The sequence below is a fragment of the Mesoplodon densirostris genome, chromosome 1 (genome assembly GCF_025265405.1).
Source record: "Mesoplodon densirostris isolate mMesDen1 chromosome 1, mMesDen1 primary haplotype, whole genome shotgun sequence".
NCBI lineage: Eukaryota > Metazoa > Chordata > Mammalia > Artiodactyla > Ziphiidae > Mesoplodon > Mesoplodon densirostris.
Window position 1 is genome coordinate 237168315 of NC_082661.1, and position 21655 is coordinate 237189969.

The 21655-nt window shown below is 44.7% G+C and overlaps 1 protein-coding gene across 1 annotated transcript in view; it reads right to left on the bottom strand.

The window, feature by feature from the left end:
• Positions 1-2766, bottom strand: part of DCHS2 (dachsous cadherin-related 2) — a 288245-nt gene extending 285479 nt beyond the window's left edge. The window contains exon 1 of the mRNA XM_060095313.1: positions 733-2766. Within this exon, the coding sequence (XP_059951296.1) occupies positions 733-2766 (2034 nt within the window). The remainder of the gene's footprint in view (positions 1-732) is intronic.
• Between the last annotated feature and the right edge of the window lie 18889 nt (positions 2767-21655).

Consider the following 21655-nt stretch of genomic DNA (forward strand, 5'->3'; position numbering starts at 1 on the left):
AAATTGGAAGCCATAAGGAGCACTGCTAAAAGGGAGCACATCACAACATTCTGAGATCCGTTTATAAAGGATATCATCCATTTTATAAAGGATGATTGAGCCCCGCTACTCCTGAATCCAGAAGGCAGCACTGGAGGAGTTCAACCCGCAACTGGTAAAAATGACTTGATGTCCTCAACTACCTCTTGTAAACTTCCAGAGAAGGTAGGACAATGTGTAAGAAGTCTCTGGAAATAGTTACTCAAAACGGTTTCAGTGTTTAAAGGAATACACTTGTTTACTTGAAAAACCAATGTGTGAGGGCCACCTCACTTCGCCAGGTGGCCACATAATGATCCTCAAATATATGTGACATTGCCACAGGATGCCACATAATGATCCTCAAATATATGTGACATTGCCATTTGCACACTGTTAAAAAGTAAAACCGAGAATGGGTTGTTCCTCCTAAACCTATCTGGGTGCTCATATACAGACTGAAGGAAATCAGCATTCCATAAGCAAAATCAAGATCCAAATATCATGTGAGGTAGAAAAGACCTTAGAGACCATTCAGAAAAGTTAGGTGACCAGAGGGCACCTATTCATCTCCCTGCAGAGGAGGAACCAGAGCCCATGTCCCCTGCCTTCTCAGCGTGGGTATAACTATCCACATCACAATTCTCCTTCCTTGTACTTACTCACAACCTCTCCATCCCTTCCCAGGCCTCCCGATAGACCTGATGCGCTCACCTGCAGAAAGCAGTGTCCGACTGGGGCATGCTCCAGAAGGGTGGCGTTGTACACCTGCTTCAGGAAGACAGGCTCGTTGTCATTCACGTCGCCCACAGTGATGCTCACAAGGCAGGTGGCAGAGAGCGGGGGCTCTCCGAGGTCTTGGGCCACCACTCTCAGCTCTACGGCCTCCTGGACCTCTCGGTCTAGACTCCGGGTGGTGCTAATCACACCAATTTCAGGATCGATGCTGAAGGACGGTCCACACTCAGCGGCGGGCCTCAGAGCCTCCGGGTTGCAGCGCGCTGGGAGAGGGACCAGCGCGTAGCGCACCCGGGCGTGGTCCGTGCCAGGCTCATCCTCATCGGAGGCGCTGACGCACACTACCGCGGTGCCGGGGGCCGCGGCCTCGGACACTGAGGCCCGGTAATGCTCCTGGCTGAAGAGAGGCGGCTGGTCATTGAGGTCAGCGACCCGGAGCAGCAGCGTCTCCTCCGTGCTCAGCGGCGGGGTCCCCGCATCCGTGGCCACCAGTCGCAAATCATACAGGTCTCTGCTCTCCCTGTCTAGGGGCCCCTCGACGCAGAGGAAGAATACCCCTGAGGAGCCTCCGGACCGCAGCGCAAAGGCTCCCTCTCCGCCCTCCAAGGCCAGCGAGATGCTCCCGCCCACGAGGCCCATACCGACTTCCCTGACGGCCTCCTCGGCCTTCTCTGGGTCACCGTCCGCGTCGGACACGGAGACCCGAGCCACATAGTCGCCGACTCGAGCGCCCTCAGAGACGCGCGCGGCGCCTCCTTCGGTAAGGAAGAGCAGATGAATGGCGGGCCAGTTGTCATTCACGTCCAGCACCGCGATGGACACGCGCACGGTGGCAACCTCGGGCTCGGCACCTCCGTCGCGGGCCTCCACCACCAGCTGGTGCCAGGCCTGAGCCTCGCGGTCCAGCGGCCTCTGCACCCGCACCACCCCGCTCATCTCCTCCACCGCGAAATAGGCCGCGTCGCCCAGTGGCCCGCCACGGCCACCCGTCCCGGGCGCCTGCCGGGAGCGGATTCTGTAGCGCACGTGGCCATTGGGCCCCAGGTCACGGTCGGTGGCGCGCACGCGACAGACCTCGGCGCCCGGCAGCGCGTCCTCGCGCACGGCGGCGCGGTACTCGCTCTGCTCAAATACGGGTGGGTTGTCGTTCTCATCCAGCACGCGCAGGTCCACCCGCAGGCTGCCCGTGCGCCGCGGGCGACCGCCGTCCCACGCCTCAATCTGCAGCTCGTGTGCTGCCACCGCCTCTCGGTCCAAGCGCCGCAGCAGCACCAGCTCTAGGGGCTCAAGGGACGACGAGGACGGCGGCGACTTTGGTGACACCGGGGCCCCGTAGCGCAACTGGAAGAACGGCCCTGCGGGGTCCTCAGAGAGGCCGGACGGTTGCACCAGGGTGTAGCCCTGTGTGCCGAACAGCCCGGCGTCCGGGTCTTGGGCGCCTGGCAGGCGGAAGGCTGTACCTGGCGGGCTGAGCTCGGAGACGTCGAGTTGCAGGGAGTCGCGGGGAAAGCGGGGCGAGTGGTCGTTCACGTCGTTGACGCGGATCTCCACCTGCACCACCGCGCCCAGCAGCGTGGCGGCCACGAAGCTGTAGTGGTCCCGCCGCTCTCGGTCCAGGCGCCGTGCCGTGCGGATGATGCCTGTGTCCGGATGCACGTGGAAGTCGTCCAGCAACGGGGACTCATCCGAATCCTCAGACAGAAAGAAGCCGCCCCCCTCCTGCTGCTGCTGCGTGGCCGGCAGCCCCGCGCGGATGTCGCCGACTAGAGTGTCTGGAGGAAGGCCCTCGTCCACGGAAAGGCTGAGGTTGAACACCTGGGCAGACGAGCCCGAGGCCGCCCACAGCCACGCGTGCACGAAGAGCCAGAGCAGGAAGCGCTGCGCCCTGGCGCCGCCGCCGCCCGGAGGCCCGCTGGGTGACCCTCTGCTCCCGGGGAGCAGAAGGCGCTTCCCGGCCGGAGCCCCGAGCTGCTGACGCCCTTTGCCCATCCTCCGCCCAGAAGGGCTCATTTCTCCGCCCGCTCCTTGGGAAGGCTCCCGGGTAACTGCCAGGTTGTGGCGCGGTGGCAAAAAAATCCAGGGGCCTCTTCAGTGTCTGAGCCAAAGAAAAAAAGACTTTGTTTGGCAAACAAAACCAACAGACCAGGAGTTCCCGAGGGTACATCTGCAACTGGTGAAAACGGCCTCCGCCCGCAGCTCGCGCAGACAGGGAGGGAAGCTCTAGCTGCCTCTGCTGCTGCAGCCACCTCTTCAGCCCCTGGATTTCTTTAAACGAGTCTCATCTCTTTTCCTCTCTCCTTTTATTCTTTTTACATCTGTTCCTTGTTCTTCTCGGCTGGTTGGTTCGCCCTGGTAAAGTCAGGTACATTATTCTTTTGCCAAAAAGAATGAAACTATTTAAAGCGCACACACAAGGAGAGGCTGGGGGTCGGGCCGGGGAAGGGGGTGGAGTAGGGGCGGGAGGCCGGGAGCCAGGGCGTGCGGGGCCGGAGCGGGCGGGAGGGAGGGAGGAGGGAGGAGGGGGCCGCGGCTCGGCCTGCGGCGTAGTCAGCGGCTCCGGGGGCGGCCGCACCCGCCGCGTCTCAGGGCGCCGGGGACCGCGAGGCTCCCCGTCGCCCCAGCCCCCTCCGCTCTCCTCCCCGCGTCGTGACGCGGCGCACACGCGGGCAAACTCCCACCTGCGAGGCGCCGCTGCAGTGGGGCCCGTTCGTGGCTGGGCTGGGGACGGAGCAGAGGGAGGCAAACGAGAAAGGACCGGGCGATTTGGCCTGTGGGGCGGGTGAAGGTCGCGCAGGCGCGGCGTCCGCCGGGGCTGTGCTTGCGAAGTGGCGAGGGGTGGGAAGGTGAGGCGGCAGCCTTTCCACGCTCTCCCCCCTCCATCTCCTCGACGGGCCCTGCGGCCGGCCTGACGCTGGGCTCCGGCTGAGCAGAGAGGGTGGGGTTATCATCACACTGGGGAGCCAAACTTGTGTTCTCCATGTGGCGAGAGAGGCTCGTCCGCAGCGGAAGGACAGATGGAGTGAAAGGCCGGTGCCCAGCTGGGGCCAGGCTGGCTGCAAAGGCAGGGGGAGGCGGAAACTGGAAACACCCTCGAGAAACCCCGAGAAATCTGTGACACACAAGGTGCAAACCACGCTTTAGTATGCCGCGCTACCATTGGCGACGTGAGAGCGGCTGGTCAGTCCCCTCTGCTACCAGGAATGACGCGACAATAGAGTCGGCTTGCGAACACTTTTTATGCATTCAGCGCCATCACGACACCTCCAGAATGGTTTACGATGCCGATTTATGCGCAGAAAGACGGGGTGGCTGAGGGCCATCACCTCCCCGCGCTCCACCATCGCAGCTGAGCAGGGCAGTTTGCTGTCAGGGCAACTATTGATACCACTTTCAACATAGCTTGTGTCTGAGCACAAGAAGAACGCCAATACATTCCCATAGTCGGGGGTTTCTCTTCAGTTGTCCGTCGTAATAGGTAAAAACTGATAAATTGCCTCTAATGAAAAATGCCTGAGGAGGCGCTCTCTGCCCTCTTAAGGATGGCTGGCCAAGTTTAGCAAATGGTTTCTGCAATTTTGCGTTTACGCCTGAGGGAAGAATTAATTTCCTTGATAGTGTTGCTCCCCTTTTGGGAGGACCAAAAGCCCTGCCTAGCGGTTCCTTACAGCAACAGCAAGACGCCTTTTTAACATATGTAACTGCTAACCTACAACCACATCGTCATCTCCGTATCTGATAAAATAATAATAAAACAATGTATTTTACAGCAAACACATTGCACGTAAATGGAGACATTATTGAAATAAATTCAGCGTCCCTTCACCAATGAATCTCCTCACCATTGAGATTTGTTACCAGTCTTTAGAGTCTCCTTTCTCCTCAGCCTTTGCAGTCTCACCCTAAATGGCCCCTGCCTCCACCCTTGCCCCTTTGTAAGTAATTATCAAGCAAGCATCCAGATTGATATTTTAAAACTAACTCAAATCATGTCACCCCCCTGCTTAGAACCTGCCAGTTTATTTCCATTATACTTGGACTATAATTCAGACTCCTTCAAACAGTGCAGGACTCTACCTAATATGGCCCTATCCACCTTTCTGACCTCATTGCTGTACATCCAGCTTTCCTGCCTTCTTTCTGATCTTAGCCCCTGTTGTGGACTGAATGTTGGTATCTCCCTCAAAATTCGTATGTTGAAATCCTACCCTGCCCCTGGCTTTAGGAGGCCAGGTCTTTGGGGGTGATTCGATTACATGAGGTCATGGGATTAGTGCCTTTATATGAGTGAGGAGAGATCTTGCAGCTCTCTGCTCTTCACCATGTGAAGGTAGAAAAAGCCAACAGTCCACAAACAGGAAGAGGGCCTGCAACAGAACTTGACTGTGCTGGCACCCTGATCTCAGACTTCCAGCCTCCAGAACTGTGAGAAATAAGTGTCTGTTGATTAGAAGCCCCCAGTCTGTGGCACTTTGTTACAGCAGCCTGAACAGACTAAGACAGTACATTTGAATTGTGAGAAATTTTCTGTACCTGGGAGTTCTTTCTTCTGCTTTGTGAAGATTTGGCTGTTGCTCATTCAGGCCTCAACTCAAATACCAACTGTTTCGAGACCTTCCTTGACCACCCTACCTACCTCAAGTAGCTTCTCCACCTTAAACTCTGTATCCTCATATTTGATTTCATTCACAGCACCTGAAATTAGCTTGTTTTATTCATTTGTTTATTAGATTATTGTGATCTCAACCCTATTCATGCACTTTAAGCACTGCTCTATCCCAGAACCTAGAGGAGTACCTACCACATAGTGAGTCTTTATTCACTAAATATCTGTGGGATAGATGACTGAATGGGTGGTTGGTTGAACTAAAGAGTAGATGGAAGGATAATCTGGTGAAGCAGGAGCTTGAGGCCAGAACTCAGAATTAACTAGCATGAGATCTTTTTTTTTTTTTTTTTTTTTTTTTTTGGCGGTACGCGGGCCTCTCACTGCTGTGGCCTGTCCCGTTGCGGAGCACAGGCTCCGGATGCGCAGGCTTAGCAGCCATGGCTCACGGGCCCAGCCGCTCTGCGGCATGTGGGATTTTCCCGGACCCGGGCACGAACCCGTGTCCCCTGCATCGGCAGGCGGACGCTTAACCACTGCGCCACCAGGGAAGTCCAGTCTGAGATCTTTTACTGTGATGAATTGTATCTTCTCAATTTACTCATTTGGAACATTCTATGAAGCTTTTTGAACTGATTTTTGAACTTCTTCAATTTATTTTACAAACTGTACTGCTATCAAATATTTACCTGAGTCTAAAAATAAAGGAAAAGCAGCTAGTTTTTCCACATCTTTCACCGACACATTCATTGTAAATAGTGGTTTACTTTAGAAACAAATGGAAAATCAGGAACTTGAAACATCTATTTTCCTATTCACTTTTAGGCTTTCTCTTTCAGTATGTGCAACTCAAGGTCTCCTGCCCATTTCACAATGTCCTTCATTGAATGTCCTGAGCAGCCTTCTAGAATTAAGAATTCAATTTAGTTGAGTGAAAGAAATAAGAGCATTTCTCAAATATGCAAAAAAAAAAAAAATTTTTTTTTAGAAAGCACAGGAACTAACAGCCTGCAAGGAATAGGTCCAGATCTGCCCCCTTGAGAAAAGCAGCAGGATGTAACTGGTAAGAATTTGGGTTTTGAAGCTGGGCGACCCCAGTTCTGCTCTATAATTTTGGGCAAGTTATTTCAACCTCGTTAAGCCTCAGTTTCCCCTTCTGCAAATTGAAGATTATAATATATAACTTACAGGGATGTTATGAGCCTTAAACGAGACAATGTACATGGATTAATACACAGAAAGCATCCATTAAATATTATTTATCTTGCCCTCTGTTATTTGTGTGATTAAATATTTTAGGGATGAGGTGTTTAGGGATTATCAGTAATATCAAACTCTGACTTCATAGCCCCCTTGAGTGTGTAGAGAGGGAAGAAATAAAATTTCTACATTCATGAACAGAAACTATCATGGGCAGAAAGGTTCAGAGCAGATCTTCCCCTGGTGTTACTTGGTTTGAGTAGTACAGGAAGTCCATCGTCAAAAACATTTTCTCCCAGACTGTAGATAATCCTTCACTTTGCAACAGTTAACTTAAATGGTCTAATAGATACTAAGGGCTCAAAGCATTTCACATTAACCCTTCAGGAAAGGAATCATAATTATTATCCCCATCTTACAGATGAAGAAACTGAGGTTCAGGGCATCACAAGTAACTTCATCAAAGCCACATAGGTATAAGTGGTGGTATACATGGTGTCCATGGTCTTCTGAGCTCTTCACTGGTCATTTATCCTCTCTGTGATTCTGTGCTTAAAGCAGATTATCTTGCTTCTGAATTCTCATTGAAATCCATACAGTGAGATAGTAAGAGTTTTGGAAAGACCTGGGAGAACTGCAGAAAGAAGAACTTTGGACAGCACGCTTGGCTGAATGGTGGGATGGCACAGGAGAAGAGCCACAGTGAAGTGGCTACTTGGAACTCAACAGAAAGAAACAAACTATTTAGAAATGCTACTTAAAGGCAAGTGAGGAGGATTGTGTGGGACATGGAAGGTTTCTTCCCTTCCTCTCCCCCAAGGGGAGGACCCTCTGAGGTCAGGAAGGACAGTATGACTGCAGGGACTACACTTGCCATCTTTGGTTCATATGTCATCTTTCTAAAAAGATGAACTAAAGAATGTTTAGAGCTTGTGGTGGTTAAATTTTATATGTCAACTTGGCTAGGCTATGGTGCCTAGTTTGGTCAAACACTAGTCTAAATGTTGCTGTGAAGATATTCTGTAGTTGTGATTACAATCTCTAAGGAGTTGACTTTAAGTGAAGGAGATTACTCTTGATGATATGGTAGCCCTTGCCCAGTCAGTTGAGAGGCTTATGAGCAAAATCTAAGGTTTTCCAGGAATTCTGCCTCAAGACTGTAACTTAGAAATCCTGCCTGAGCTTCCAGCCTGCTGGCCTGCCTTACTAGTTTTGAACTTGCCAGCCCTCACAATCCTTTAAGCCAATTACTATATGTCTCTTGGTTCTGTTTCTCTGGAGAACTCTGACTGATACAGAGCTTTATAAGAGGAAATGATTTAGTGTCTAATATCATAGTCTGTGTTTTGTATCTGCATATATTTTGTGTTCTTAAAGGTTTAAACTTATGATCCTGGACATGATGGGGATCTTGTCCAGATAGGTAATCACATGATAGGTAATTAGGCACACCGTCCTACCTTAGGACCTAAGCCATCCCAGAGAGATAGGAAATAGTCTTTTCCCTCTTTTTTGGTGTTGAGAACTGATTCTGTATGCACCCATTCTATTTTCTAAACCCAACAGAATATGATTTAATTTTATAAAGTATCAGTCTCTGTTTTTGGTATCAATATATAGTTATTTCCTCTGATTCTTCAGGAAGAGGAAGAAAAACTGGTCAATAATTTCTTTATAGCAACATTTCATCATGCAGTTGAAGGGAAGTATAACACAGCTTATCATTAAGTAGATTTAGATATATTATATCAAATCATATTTTTCAAATCTGTAGAAGCTGGAATTACATGCTGAAGTTCTCCCTACATTTGAAGATTATAGTATAAGTAGGTCTGAGACAGAACCCCTAGCTAAAGTAATTCCTGCCCGACTTCCCCCAAGTCCCCCCCTCGCTCATAAATCGCTTATTCTCCTTCCCGGTAATTGGTAAGGCAGAGCAACTTCTCCCCACTCCCTTCGCCAGGCTCCAGATGGCCTACAAAGGCCAATCAAACCTGCTCAAACACATAGCCTTTAAGATTTGGCTTTTCTGACTCCGTCTTTGGCACACACATGCACACACACACACCCCATCTTGCTTTCCCTGAAAGCCTTTCTTTAGATGAAATGATCCTAGCTTCTTATTTCCCCAACCCTTTAATCATTTTGTTTCTGTTCTCTGAACTCTTTCCAATTTCCCTATATACTGTATAAGATGTGGAAACCAAAACCACACACCATTTTCTAACAGGTTCTAGGCATTGCCAAATCTAGGGAGGCTGACTTACTTTTTCAATTGGCAATCAAAGCCAAGTCCAACAGGTTGTTAACAAGTAGATGTCTGAACATGTTTGACACCCCCATTCCAATAAAGCAACGCCTTGTAAGTAGATAATTATTCAGTGTGGAAAGGTAATTGACTAGCTTCCACTCAAAGGAATTTTTAGAATATTCATGTATTTGTTTAAGACAGCATGAAGGATATAGCTAGTGAAGAAAAAGATAAATAGTATTTAATCCTGCCCATATTTTTCTAGGTGTAATTGCTCTTTGTGTGAAGTAAAGGAACCTGATCTGTTTCCTGGGACAAAGCAAAGTTCACTGAAATACATATACATAATGTATGTCATAATAATTCCAGGCAAGAGAAAGCAAAGGAAATACCCAGAGCCCTGCCAATCCCACAAATATTCAGGGAGAAAAACACCTGGATTCTCCCCAAGCCACAGCTGTTCAGTTGGACAACGCCTGTATCCCATTGAATCAAGGCAGTCAGGGAAAAGAGCCACATCCGGCCCAGTGTGTCTCCACAGTACAACAGGCACACATGAATCCTATTTGATCAAGACACAGTTATTTTGGAACTAAATAGATCCTGCTGGTTTCAAGATGGTTCACATTTAGCACCCACAGATGGGGATGAACTGGGTACAGATATTATCTATGAGAAACTCCCTCAATACACAGACATTTGGTAAGAAAACTTGTGCCACAGATTTTGGCCATGTCGATATCTCGGTTATTTGTCTTATGGAACATATGTGGATCTGGCATCACTGCTGGTTGATTACGTTCGCCTGGATCACCCAGGATCTGAGGGGTTTGCCCTCTTTAGATGTAGCAGTGTGTGTCTGCAAAGAGAAATGCAAAACTGAATGTCAACCTTATTCGTTAGTATGATCAACAACGCAGTAACATAATCACAATAGGAATGTTTCAGGCCTTTCTGAACACATGTGAATTAAGGAAAAAACTTATCTCTAATATCACAATTTACTTTTTCCACATACGTCCATCATTTTTTTGACATAAACATCTTTTTTGTCAAAGGCAACATTTTCATTACATTTTCCAAACATTTTTCAGCAATTCATAATAAAAATACTACTATCAGTCCTGAAACAAACCTGAAAATTAGGCACATATTTACACAAATTAAATAATCATTGAATTCTGCCACTTCTAGGCCTATAGAGTTTCTTACAGCTACTATAATTTATAAGGAGTGAATCAGTGCTTAATACTTTTAAGGACTTTTTAAGTTGCAGTCCAAGCAAATCCTAAGGAGAGAGCCTATGCTTTGAGAAGCCACAGACTTGGAGTTTGAGGGCTCTGGAACCCTGAAGTCCTGGGAGAGTCTCTTCTACCCAGTGAGTTCCCCAGAAACCAGGATTGCCATCCCTGGAGGGGCTGTGGTAGAAACTGCTTCATAAGTTCAGGTGCCCCTCAACATTTTTCTGCTGACTGCTGATTTCTTATTTCCCATAACCATTTGTATCCAGTGCAAAAAAAGAGAGAAAAACAGAGGAATGAAATTCCAGAAGCTCTTGGCTTGGCAAGATGCATTCAGTTAATAAACCATAGTCCTGCAGGAAAGCAGGCCTGAATCCCACGGTCAGTGACCTCCATTCTGACCGCTGCACCCTGAGTGTTTTAGCCATCAACTGAACTCCAGGGCTCCTACAGCAGGGACACCACTGCCTTTGCAGGAGCTTCTCTGGAAAGACCACTTCCTGTCTCTCCAAATGTCTATTGTTTTCCCCTCTGCCTTCATGGGCTTTTATCTCTAACCCTTTATTATAAACCCAGCTTCCGAGTTTTTGCTGTGTGCTTTATCTTCAAGATCTCCTTTGAAGGCCTTCAGCCTCTCTTCTCGTGTGTTTTTATTCACCTGCTTCACCTGTGCGTTTTATTCACGTTCTTTCCTTCTTTTAATCCTTCATCTCCAATCCAGGCATAATGGGGAAGCTTAAATATAACAGGCAGAAAAAAATGCAGTATAGACGAGATGTTTAAAAACCCAAATGAGAAAGACCTTCATGGGGCACAGATGCATGTTAAAAGCTCGGAAGCAATCAGCAGCAATCAGACAGGCAGCTGCTCATTTGTGAGCAGGTGTGCAATGCAGCCCATGAGGGAAAAGGCAGAGCTGTAGGAGGCTGCCGAGTGGCCACACCTGCCAGTCCTTGAACTTCGCAGGTGCCCAGAGTGAAGGATTCCCGTAACACAGCCCTTCCGCGGCAAGCATGTCACCAGCAACAAAGCCACAGTCACAGATCCAGGTAATCTGAAGGATTATTCAGATTCGGAATCTCACTTTCCCCTGCCACTAGACAGGCATCCCCAGAGTCCCCTGCGGTAGGTAAAAGAATCGTCCCCCCTCCAAGAAGATGTCCATACCCTAATCCCCAGAATCTTACATGACAAAAGGGACTTTGCAGACGCGATTAAATTACAGATCTTGAGATGGGGAGATTGTCTGGATGGGATGAGTGAGAAAAGGAAATGAGAGGGTTAGAGTCTGGGAAGGAGATGGGACAATGGCAGCAGAGGTCAGTGCGAAGGGGTTGTGAGGGAAAGAATTCAGGCGGCCTCTAGAAGCTGGAAAAGGCAAGGAAAGGGATCCTCATCTGAGCACCGAGGACCACAGCCCTGCCAACACCTTGAGTTTAGCCCATTGAGACCTGCGTTGGACTTCTAACCTCCCAAACTGTAAAATAACACATTCGTGTTGTTTTAGGCTGCGAAGTGTGTGGTAATTTGTTACAGCAGCAATAAGAAATTAACACATCCCTGGATCATGCCTCCGCTTTGTCCTCCTTCCTGCCTTCTCCGTAGCGAATACCTTTGCTTCCAGTACCTCTGTTGTCTCTCAAACATTTAAGTTCCCATTACAAAGAAGGTGAAGTTATCACAGCATTGGTTTCGCTTCCAGCCACCAGTATCTCCACAGATTAGTTCCAGCTGGAAATGTGGGCAGATTCATTTCAGAGAGTGTGTTTCTCACAATGTCAGGATCAGTTTTTTCCTTTGATTGAAATACGTTATTAGAAGTTTTATCCTTGTATAAAATATTTTAGAAAAATATCTACAACAAAAAAGCACTCATGTTTAAAAGGTTAAAAGAATACTGTGCAAATAAAATCTAGTCATGATTGTTAAAACCTTAACTAGATGAGCATTTGGGGTACAGTTGAGAGGTAGCCACAATTTATCTGAGGTAGAGAACAGAGTCTTTGGGAAGGGGGTTAAGAACACAAAGGTTCTCAAGTAGGTCTGTGTCTTTATTCCCATTTTACCCCTAGGTTCTTCATGACTTTTTTGTTTTGTTTTGTTTTTTTAAATTCCGTATATATGTGTTAGCATACGGTATTTGTCTTTCTCTTTCTGACTTACTTCACTCTGTATGACAGACTCTAGGTCTATCCACCTCATTACGAATGGACTTGAGGATATGGGGAGGGGGAAGGGTAAGCTGTGACAAAGCGAAAGAGAGGCATGGACATATATACACTACCAAACGTAAGGTAGATAGATAGTGGGAAGCAGCCGCAGAGCACAGGGAGATCAGCTCGGTGCTTTGTGACCGCCTGGAGGGGTGGGATGGGGAGGGTGGGAGGGAGGGAGATGCATGAGGGAAGGGATGTGGGAACAGATGTATATGTATGACTGATTCACTTTGTTATAAAGCAGAAACTAATTAAAAATAAGTAAATAAATAAATAAATAAATAAATAAAAAGAACACAAAGGTTACTTTTAAAGCAAAGTGTTTGGCCCAACAGCCGGAAAACAGAGATGCAAAACAAGAGTAATCACGCATCGGTTTGCTGAGAGGTGACAGATTCCTATTTCCCATTTTCCAGAGACACTCTCCTCATTACTAAGCAAAATCAGACCAGTTAACTTATCCAAGATCTATAGCTCGCTGGGATGATCTCATGGGTCTGTGTCCCTGATAGGGACTCCAGCCAGTGGTGCTGGGGGCGGCAGACTGACACAGGCAGACATATTGCCTAAATAGGCTCATCCCCCTGGCCAGCTAATTTCCTTTCGATTTCGAGAAGAGCAATTATTTTAAATTGCCATATATCACAATGACTTTGGCCCCCAAATACAGCAAGTCAATAAACTATAGCGTAAATGAGTGTCTCCAGCTAATTTGACTTAAAAAAATAATAATAAAGATAAAGAGAGAGAGGCAGAGCTCATGCTGCTTCCTTTAGAACTGAAAATTCCAGAATTTTCCAACCCCATAATTTGGACTCCTAAGATCTTAGAGGTCCCTACATAGTCAATTTTAGGAAGTGTTATGCCCATCCCTTGTACTATGTGATTGCAGTTAAAGATAAATACAAAAAAAAGTAGTTAAATTTTATTAAATTTTATAGTTTTTTCTTCAGACATAACTTTTTAAAAAATTATGATAAGTAATTTTTGAAATCAAAAGACGTTTTAAAAGAGTAATTGAATAAAAAGAAAATCTGAAATCTCTCTATTAATTCCAGAAAGCCTGGATGTCAAACTACAGAGCTGTTCCCAAGGTAAAGCATCTAAATGAATATAAATTTCCTCTTGTGGGCTAAGCTTGCAGACAGAGGCTTAAAACAATAAGAATAATATCTCAGGGTGGAAAAATACATAATTATCTTCTATATTATTGGATGAATAAATTACTGCATCGTAAATTATATTAACCTCTTTCTCTTCAAGTTTGCATAAAAATTGCTTTCCCTCACTTCCTGCAGGATTCTAAATATATTAAATCCACTGCTGATCACTTTTGGTTTCTTCCAGCCATCTTTAAACCAACATAAAGATGAACAGTTTAAATCATTCAATTCTCTCATTATTTTTGAGGGTTTATCTAACATCACTTTTCTGTTGTAGAGACAAACAAGTTGCCTGGCCTTTGTGGGGATCCAGTCATCTGCTCCCTACACAAGCAGATTATTGGGGTGTATTGGACTCTCACAAGGGGGAATGAGAGCCAAATTTTTCCAGCTGGCATTCCATAAAGAAGTCATCCAGACCTATTAAGGATACATATTAAGCATTCAAGGAAAAATCTGGTAGACAAAGTTCCCTAATCTAGAAGAACTTACAATCTAGTCAGGGAAACAGACAACTAAAAAAATAATTACATTACAAGATAAATAATGCTGCAATAAGGTGCAAACCAAAGTCTAGTGGGACTCAGAGGGCAGCTTCACTTTCATGCAGATCCAATGTGGCTAAGAGACTTCATCGCTTTATTTAGTTACCTGTTTACCATCTGGTCTGCCCCTACTCTAAAATGTCAGATCCTTGTGTATTTTATTTACTTCTCTGTCCCCAAGTCCCACAACAGTATTGAATTAATGCAGGTTGGCACCATTTCAAATCTATAGGTTCCAACCTCAGCTGGGTCTCCACAGCTGTTCAATAAACCCTTCAATCGACAAATTCCATTCCTTGAGTCATAAGAACACCCACCCCCACATTCACCTCAGCAAATGCTCTGGCCCACTCACATCACAATGGCAATGCTCCCACAAGGGCTCCAGTGGGTCTCCAGCAACTATATTTAGGGCACTTCTAATACATATTTTGTTTGGCCTCTCTGCTGCATTAGACAAGGCTGACAAGCCCCTCTTTTAAATGTGTCTCCTGTGGCTTACACAAAACATTACTCTCCCGGTTTTCTTTCTCTTGACCTGCTGAATCAAAATCTCCATGGACAGGACCCAAGCATGTGCACTGTTTTTTTCTTTTTTAGTTACTTTTTATTAGAATATAGTTGCTTTACAATGTTGTGTTAGTTACTACTGTACAGAAAAGTGAATCAGCTATACGTATACATATACCCCCTCTTTTTTGGATTTCCTTCCCATTAGGTCACCACCAAGCACTGAGTATTGTTTTCAAGAGCCGTAGGTAATTCTGGTGTACAGGCATGGTTGACAACCACTTTCCCTGGCTTTCTTCCCTTCTTACTTTCTTGTCCAGAAATGGGTTTAAACTTCAGGAGGAGGTAGAGGTTAATGTCAGGATGGAAGTAGAGGGAGAGGACTAGAAAACTTGCCTTAAAACCACCTTTGTACCGAAAAGACATCTCTTTTACTTGGATTACATGTTTCCAGAACACTACGATAGGACATTTTAATCAAGATGCCCTTAGACACAATTTACATGAAAGCAATTGTTGTAAGAAAATATTAGCCACCATACAGAGAATATTGTTATTACCATGGTGATTATTATTTAGGAAATAAACTGTCCTCCACCACTGATACCCCTGCGCTTGCCCACTCCCAGCTTTCTATCTAGACCCCCCGAACTATGAAACGCTTTCTTTCTCCTTCAAGCGCTAATTCCTCATTCTTATCTGATGGCTAGTCTTTTCCAGATGATATTTTACAGGCACCAGGCACCCCCAATCCCAATAAACTATTTTCTCCCCTAAACTTATTTTCTCTCTCTGATATAATTCATTTAGTTATAATAATATGACTATCTACCCAGTCACCTAATTTAGGACTCTCTCAAAGCCCAAAGCAATCACTGAGTCCTATTGACTATACTTCTAATTACCGTTCAAATCTCTTTCCATCTCTCTGACACTGTTTTAATCTAGACAATTAAGTCTTGTTTAAACCATTGGATCTGCTTTTGACTGGCTAGACAGCCCCTAGTATCTAAACATGCTCCTTCCTCTCCATTGTCAACCTATAAAATACTGCCATAGCTATCTTTCCAAAGCACAATCTGATTATACCTGTCGCTCCCCTTGTTTAAAGACCCACCAGTGGGACTTCCCTGGTGGCGCAGTGGTTAAGAACCTGCCTGTCAATTCAGGGGACACGGGTTCGAGCCCTGGTCTGGGAAGTTCCCACATGCTACAGAGCAACTAAGCCCGTGTGCCACAACTACTGAGCCTGTGTGCCACAACTACTGAAGCCTGCACACCTAGAGTCTGTGCCTTGCAACAAGAGAAGCCACTACTAAGCCCACATACCTCAACGAAGAGTAGCCCCAGCTCGCTGCAACTAGAGAAAGCCTGCACGCAGCAACAAAAACCCAAATGCAGCCATAAATAAATAAATAAATAAATAAATATATATATATATATAAAGACCCACCAGTGGCTCCCCAGTGAGGACCAGAACCAAATCTCCTTAGTCCGCATTTCTGCAAAGAAGATATACAGATTGCCAACAAACACACGAAAGAATGCTCAACATCATTAATCATTAGAGAAATGCAAATCAAAACTACAATGAGATATCATCTCACACTGGTCAGAATGGTCATCATCAAAATATCTACAAACAATAAATGCTGGAGAGGGTATGGAGAAAAGGGAACCCTCTTGCACTGTTGGTGGGAATGTAAATTGATACAGCCACTATGGAGAACAGTATGGAGGTCCCTTAAAAAACTAAAAATAGAACTACCATATGACCCAGCAATCCCACTACTGGGCATATACCCTGAGAAAACCATAATTCAAAAAGAGTCATGTACCAAAATGTTCATTGCAGCTCTATTTACAATAGCCCAGAGATGGAAACAACCTAAGTGTCCATCGACAGATGAATGGATAAAGCCATAAAAAGCCATAAAATGAAACAAAATTGAGTTGTTTGCAGTGAGGTGGATGGACCTAGAGTCTGTCCTACAGAGTGAAGTAAGTCAGAAAGAGAAAAACACATACCATATGCTAACACATATATATGGAATCTTAGAAAAAAAAAAAAGTCATGAAGAACCCAGGGGCAAGACGAGAATAAAGACACAGACCTACTAGAGAATGGACCTGAGGATATGGGGAGGTGGAAGGGTAAGCTGTGACAAAGCGAGAGAGTGGCATGGATATATATACACTACCAAACGTAAAATAGACAGCTAGTGGGAAGCAGCTGCATAGCACAGGGAGATCAGCTCGGTGCTTTGTGGCCACCTAGAGAGGTGGGATAGGGAGGGTGGGAGGGAGGGAGACGCAAGAAGGAAGAGATATGGGAACATGTGTATATGTATAACTGATTCACTTTGTTAAAAAGCAGAAACTAACACACCATTGTAAAGCAATTATACTCCAATAAAGATGATAAAAACAAACAAACAAACAAAAAAAACTCCTTAGTCCAGTAGGCAGTGCCCTTCATTATCTCACCACAGCCTCATCAGCTTCTTTTCTTCCCAAGGTGTCTACCAGCTCTTATGTTTTGAAAGTTCTAGAAAAGTTCACTGAATTGTAAACATTCAAATATATTCAAGACCTAGGCACAAGCTCACCCTCCAGAAATGCACATTTCTGGACAATCAGGTCATTTTTCTTTGCTCGTCGGTTGTATTTCACATGCTAAGTTTCTTCCACATCATTTAGTCTGATTTCCCTATAGCAGTTCTGCCCAATTCCATTTTAAGTCATTACTACATTAGCAAAGCTCAGAAACACTGCCATCTTGTGATCAAAGAGGAAGGTGGAAAGCAAAGTGATCCTCCCTTCATACATTTTTCCATCAGTAAGAGGAGCTGAGAACTGGAGAGATCCTCTCACTATTCCCCTTTCCCTTAAAATTAACAGCCACTTGATCACCAGTAGAAACTCCAAATTACAAAACTCTACATTCAGTGTCTCTACCATTAATTACTCTCTTTTGTAGAATCCTATTGATTTCCATCAACCAGATTATTGAAGGATATTGAAGGACACATTTATTTAAGTACCTTTTGCAGGCTCACATGTCTTATCGGTCCAGAGAACATTTTTAGAGTCTTTTAAGAAGCTCACATGAGCTCCAGGCCACGGCTGTTAGCTCTATGAGGGCAGCAATGTATTGACTGTTTACCAAGATAAACACAAAACAGGGCATATAAAAAGTCCTAAAGAACTACTGATTGAAAGAATAAATGAATAACTTACATGGACAGCAGATATGGTGACAACTTCAAAAGTGGAGGCAATTTTTTTTCTAATATTTTTGAAACCACTCATTTTATTTTGAAATTTTAAGTCCATCTTGAAACTTTCACATATTCCTTAATCTTGACCCAAGCACCAGCAGCACCTGGAATCATGTTACTTTTAAGGTGGGGCTGAGAAAAAATAGTAATGGATGTGCAGAGAGATGAAGTGACATATCTAAATGCATATCAAAACTAGGTTCAAGGTCACTGCAAGGAGAGAGTAGGCATGGCTGGGCAGAGAGTAAATGGAACATTTAGAAATTCACAAACTCTTACTTGTTACCGCTTTGAAAAAAATTCTTTGTCAGAATCTTCTCATTTCTTTCTTTAACTCTATTTCTCAGCTATTGTTTCACTACATACACCAGCTTATTTTTAAGAAAATCTGTTCTCAGGATGACTGTTTTCAAATGACTTAGAACTGGATTAATCATAAGCAGCACTGTAGCCACCGGGCACTTTTGTGCAAAGATATAAACTAAGCTGTTTTGAAAGGTCATCGGTCATGCTAAAGCTCATCTGTATCATGTGACATCATAGAACAAATGCTTTATAAATAATTTGTTTTTCCCACAGTCAATAACTAATTACCAGTTCGTGCCCTATAAATAAATCAACATTGAAAAGTAAGTCTGAGTGGATTCATCAGGGAAACAATTAGCTGACTGACCAGAGAGCAAACTCTTGGATCACTGCTTGGCTTAGTTGCTCTCTTCATGTTTCTTTTTTAAATGGCCTTCTCCTCCCTCCATCATTATTATGATAAAATATGCAAATAGAAAAGATGAGGCAATGGTAGCCAAAGATGTGAATTTAAAAATCATTGATTCTAGAAAATGTTTTTGGCTTTTGAGTCATTGAGAATACGAAGCAGTTTTCAGGACACGGAACAGAATTCACGGAAAGTCGGGTGGACAGCCTGACAATGACTTAATTCACACTCACAGCAATAAGCCAAAAAGAAAAGTATATGCAGAAGGAAGAAATGGCAGCGATCCTGTCAGTAGCTCCACTAGTTTTAAGTGTTTGAAACAATGTAACATTGTCTCTGAAACTCAATTATCCTTCTTAGTCTCCTTCAAGGATCTTTACCATTTAAAAAAAATTAAGTTTTCAAGACGAAGGGACTCCCTTGGCCACAGCGAAGACTTTGTCCAGGCTGGAGGCCAATCTCAGAGGAAATCCAGGCCCTTCTCTCTCTCTCAGTCTCCTCAAGCCCCACACCCATTGGATCCATTTGGCTAAGTTGTCTGTGCTACTTCTGACTTGCTTGTACACACGTAAAATTCCGGTTGGCACAAGGAACATGGGGTGATCTAGTCTAACAAAATACCCCCGATTTGGGTACAATAGAGACTTTCATGACCGCTGAGCCCTGGACAAAACGCAAATATCTGTTGCCTGGCAGAGTTAAAGTCAAAATAAACCATCAGAGGAAACAAGCAAGTAGCAGACTGTAAAGCCAAGAAGTGAAGCTGGCCTTGCTCCAGAAGGTCAGCCATGCTCTGTCCAGATGATGGGAGAGGGGTGTGAGGGGGCCAAGGCACCTGCCAGAGAGAGCTGGGAGAGCCTGTGTGCCCTGATGGGTTTTCAATTTTCATCATAAAATGTTTTTTTCCCATCTTCACTGAAGTATAATTGACAGATGAAAGTGTACAACTTGATATTCTGATCTACATATACTTTGTGAAATAATTACCACGATCAAGTTAATTAACATATCCATCACCTCACAAAGTTACCATTTTCTTTCTTTTTGTTCTTTTTTTTTTTCTGATGTGGTAAGAGTAATTAAGATCTACCCTCTTAGCAAATTTCAGCGTCCTATACACTATTGTTACCTGTAGTCACATTGCTGTACATTAGATCTGCGGAATTTACTCATTTGCGTAGCTGAAACTTTGTACCTCTTGACCAACAGCTCACCATTTCCACCTTCTCCCAGCCCTGGCAACCACCATTCTGCTCTCTACTTCTGTGAGTTTGACTATTTTAGATTGTTCATATAGATGAGATCATTCAGTATTTTCTTTCTGTGGCTTTTTCACTTAGCATAATGACCTCTGAGTTCATCCATGTTGCTGCACATGGCTGAATTTCCTTCTTTTTTAAACCAAAATAGTATTCCATTGAGCATTTGTGTGTGTATATCTCTGTAACTCTATCTCTACCACATCTTCTTCATACGTTCATCCACGGACACTTAGGTTGTTTCTGTATCTCGACTGCTGTGAATAACACTGCAGTGAGCAAGGAGTGCAGATATCTCTTTGAGATGCTGATTTACATTTCCTTTGGAAATATAGCCAGAAGTGGGATTACTAGATCATATGGCAGTGTTTTTTTTTTTTAATATTTTGATAAACCTTCATACTATTTTCCATAGGGGCTGTACCAATTTACATCCACCAACAGTGTACAAGGTATCCCTTTTTTCCACATTCTCAACAACTCTTGTTATCTTTTTGACATTTTGATACTAGCCATTTTAAAAGTGTGAGGTGATGATAGCTCATTGTGGTTTTGATTTGCATTTCCCTGATGATTAACGATGTTGAGCACCTCTTCATGTACCTGTAGGCCATTTGTATAGCTCCTTTTAAAAAAGGTCCTTTGGGGCTTCCCTGGTGGCACAGTGGTTGAGAGTCTGCCTGCTGATGCAGGGGACACGGGTTCGTGCCCCGGTCCGGGAAGATCCCACATGCCGCGGAACGGCTGGGCCCATGAGCCGTGGCCGCTGAGCCTGCACGTCTGGAGCCTGTGCTCCGCAAGGGCAGAGGCCACAGTGGTGAGAGGCCCGCGTACCGCAAAAAAAAAAAAAAAAAAAAGTCCTTTGCCCACTTGTCCATTTTTGCTTTTGTTGCCTGTTCTTTTGGTGTCAAATCCAAAACCATCACCCAAACCAACATCAAGAAACTTTTGCCCTATGTTAAGTTCTAGTAGCTTTACAATTTCCAGTCTTAGGATCACAAGATGTTCATCTGAACTGCCAATTTTTCGCATTCAGCCATCTGTCATGCAGATAAAATTCCCAGGACAGTTTCCATACAACCCCGGGATAAAGTGGCAAACACTCAAGACCCTTGCGTGGTAAACCATGTAACTAACTAATTTTTTTTTTTTTTTTTTTTTTTTTTTGCGGTACATGGGCCTCGCCCCTTAATACATTCTAGATGAAGCCTTACTTGGCTGTGGTAGGTAATTGTCTTATACTTGCTAGCACATACTAAGTCATTTATGACTCTCCACATTTATGGCTATCCTGACAGTTCGTGATTTCACCCCTAATATGTAGAAGAGTCTACCTTCATAATTAGAGAACACAGTTGGGAGATGTAAGTGCTGGTGATTGACAGGCTAACTCTCTGGTGGCCCCATGTGCATCTTCTCATGAACAGAATTCAAAACCCGTAGTTAACCAAATTTAAAAGAGTGACAGTTTACAAACTTCAAGAGTTGTATCCACAAATGAAGAGAAGCGAATAAATTGTATTTCTGATTACATATGTACAATCATAAGTGACACTACTGTCAACTCAAATATCTTCAGGAACCAGCAAATAATATTGATGTGTGAACCAGTCAAGTATAAGATAGTAGGGAGTAAGTGAAGTTAGCAATGTGTGCCCCTCTTAGTAATATAGATAGCTTTAGCAGTATACCTGCCTTGGGCGGGCACAGATATGCAAGTCAAATGTGGCCTCTAGACCATTATCATTATTGTATTGGGAAAACTTACATTTCTCTTGTGCGTCTTTTTTACTACTCACACAGAACGCTTCACTTCTAATTACCAAACGTGGGGATTTCCCCCACCATCAAGCAATTCTCTGTGACTCCAGCTAGGTGTCCTAGAATTTAACTCAATTCTGACACACTCTACATG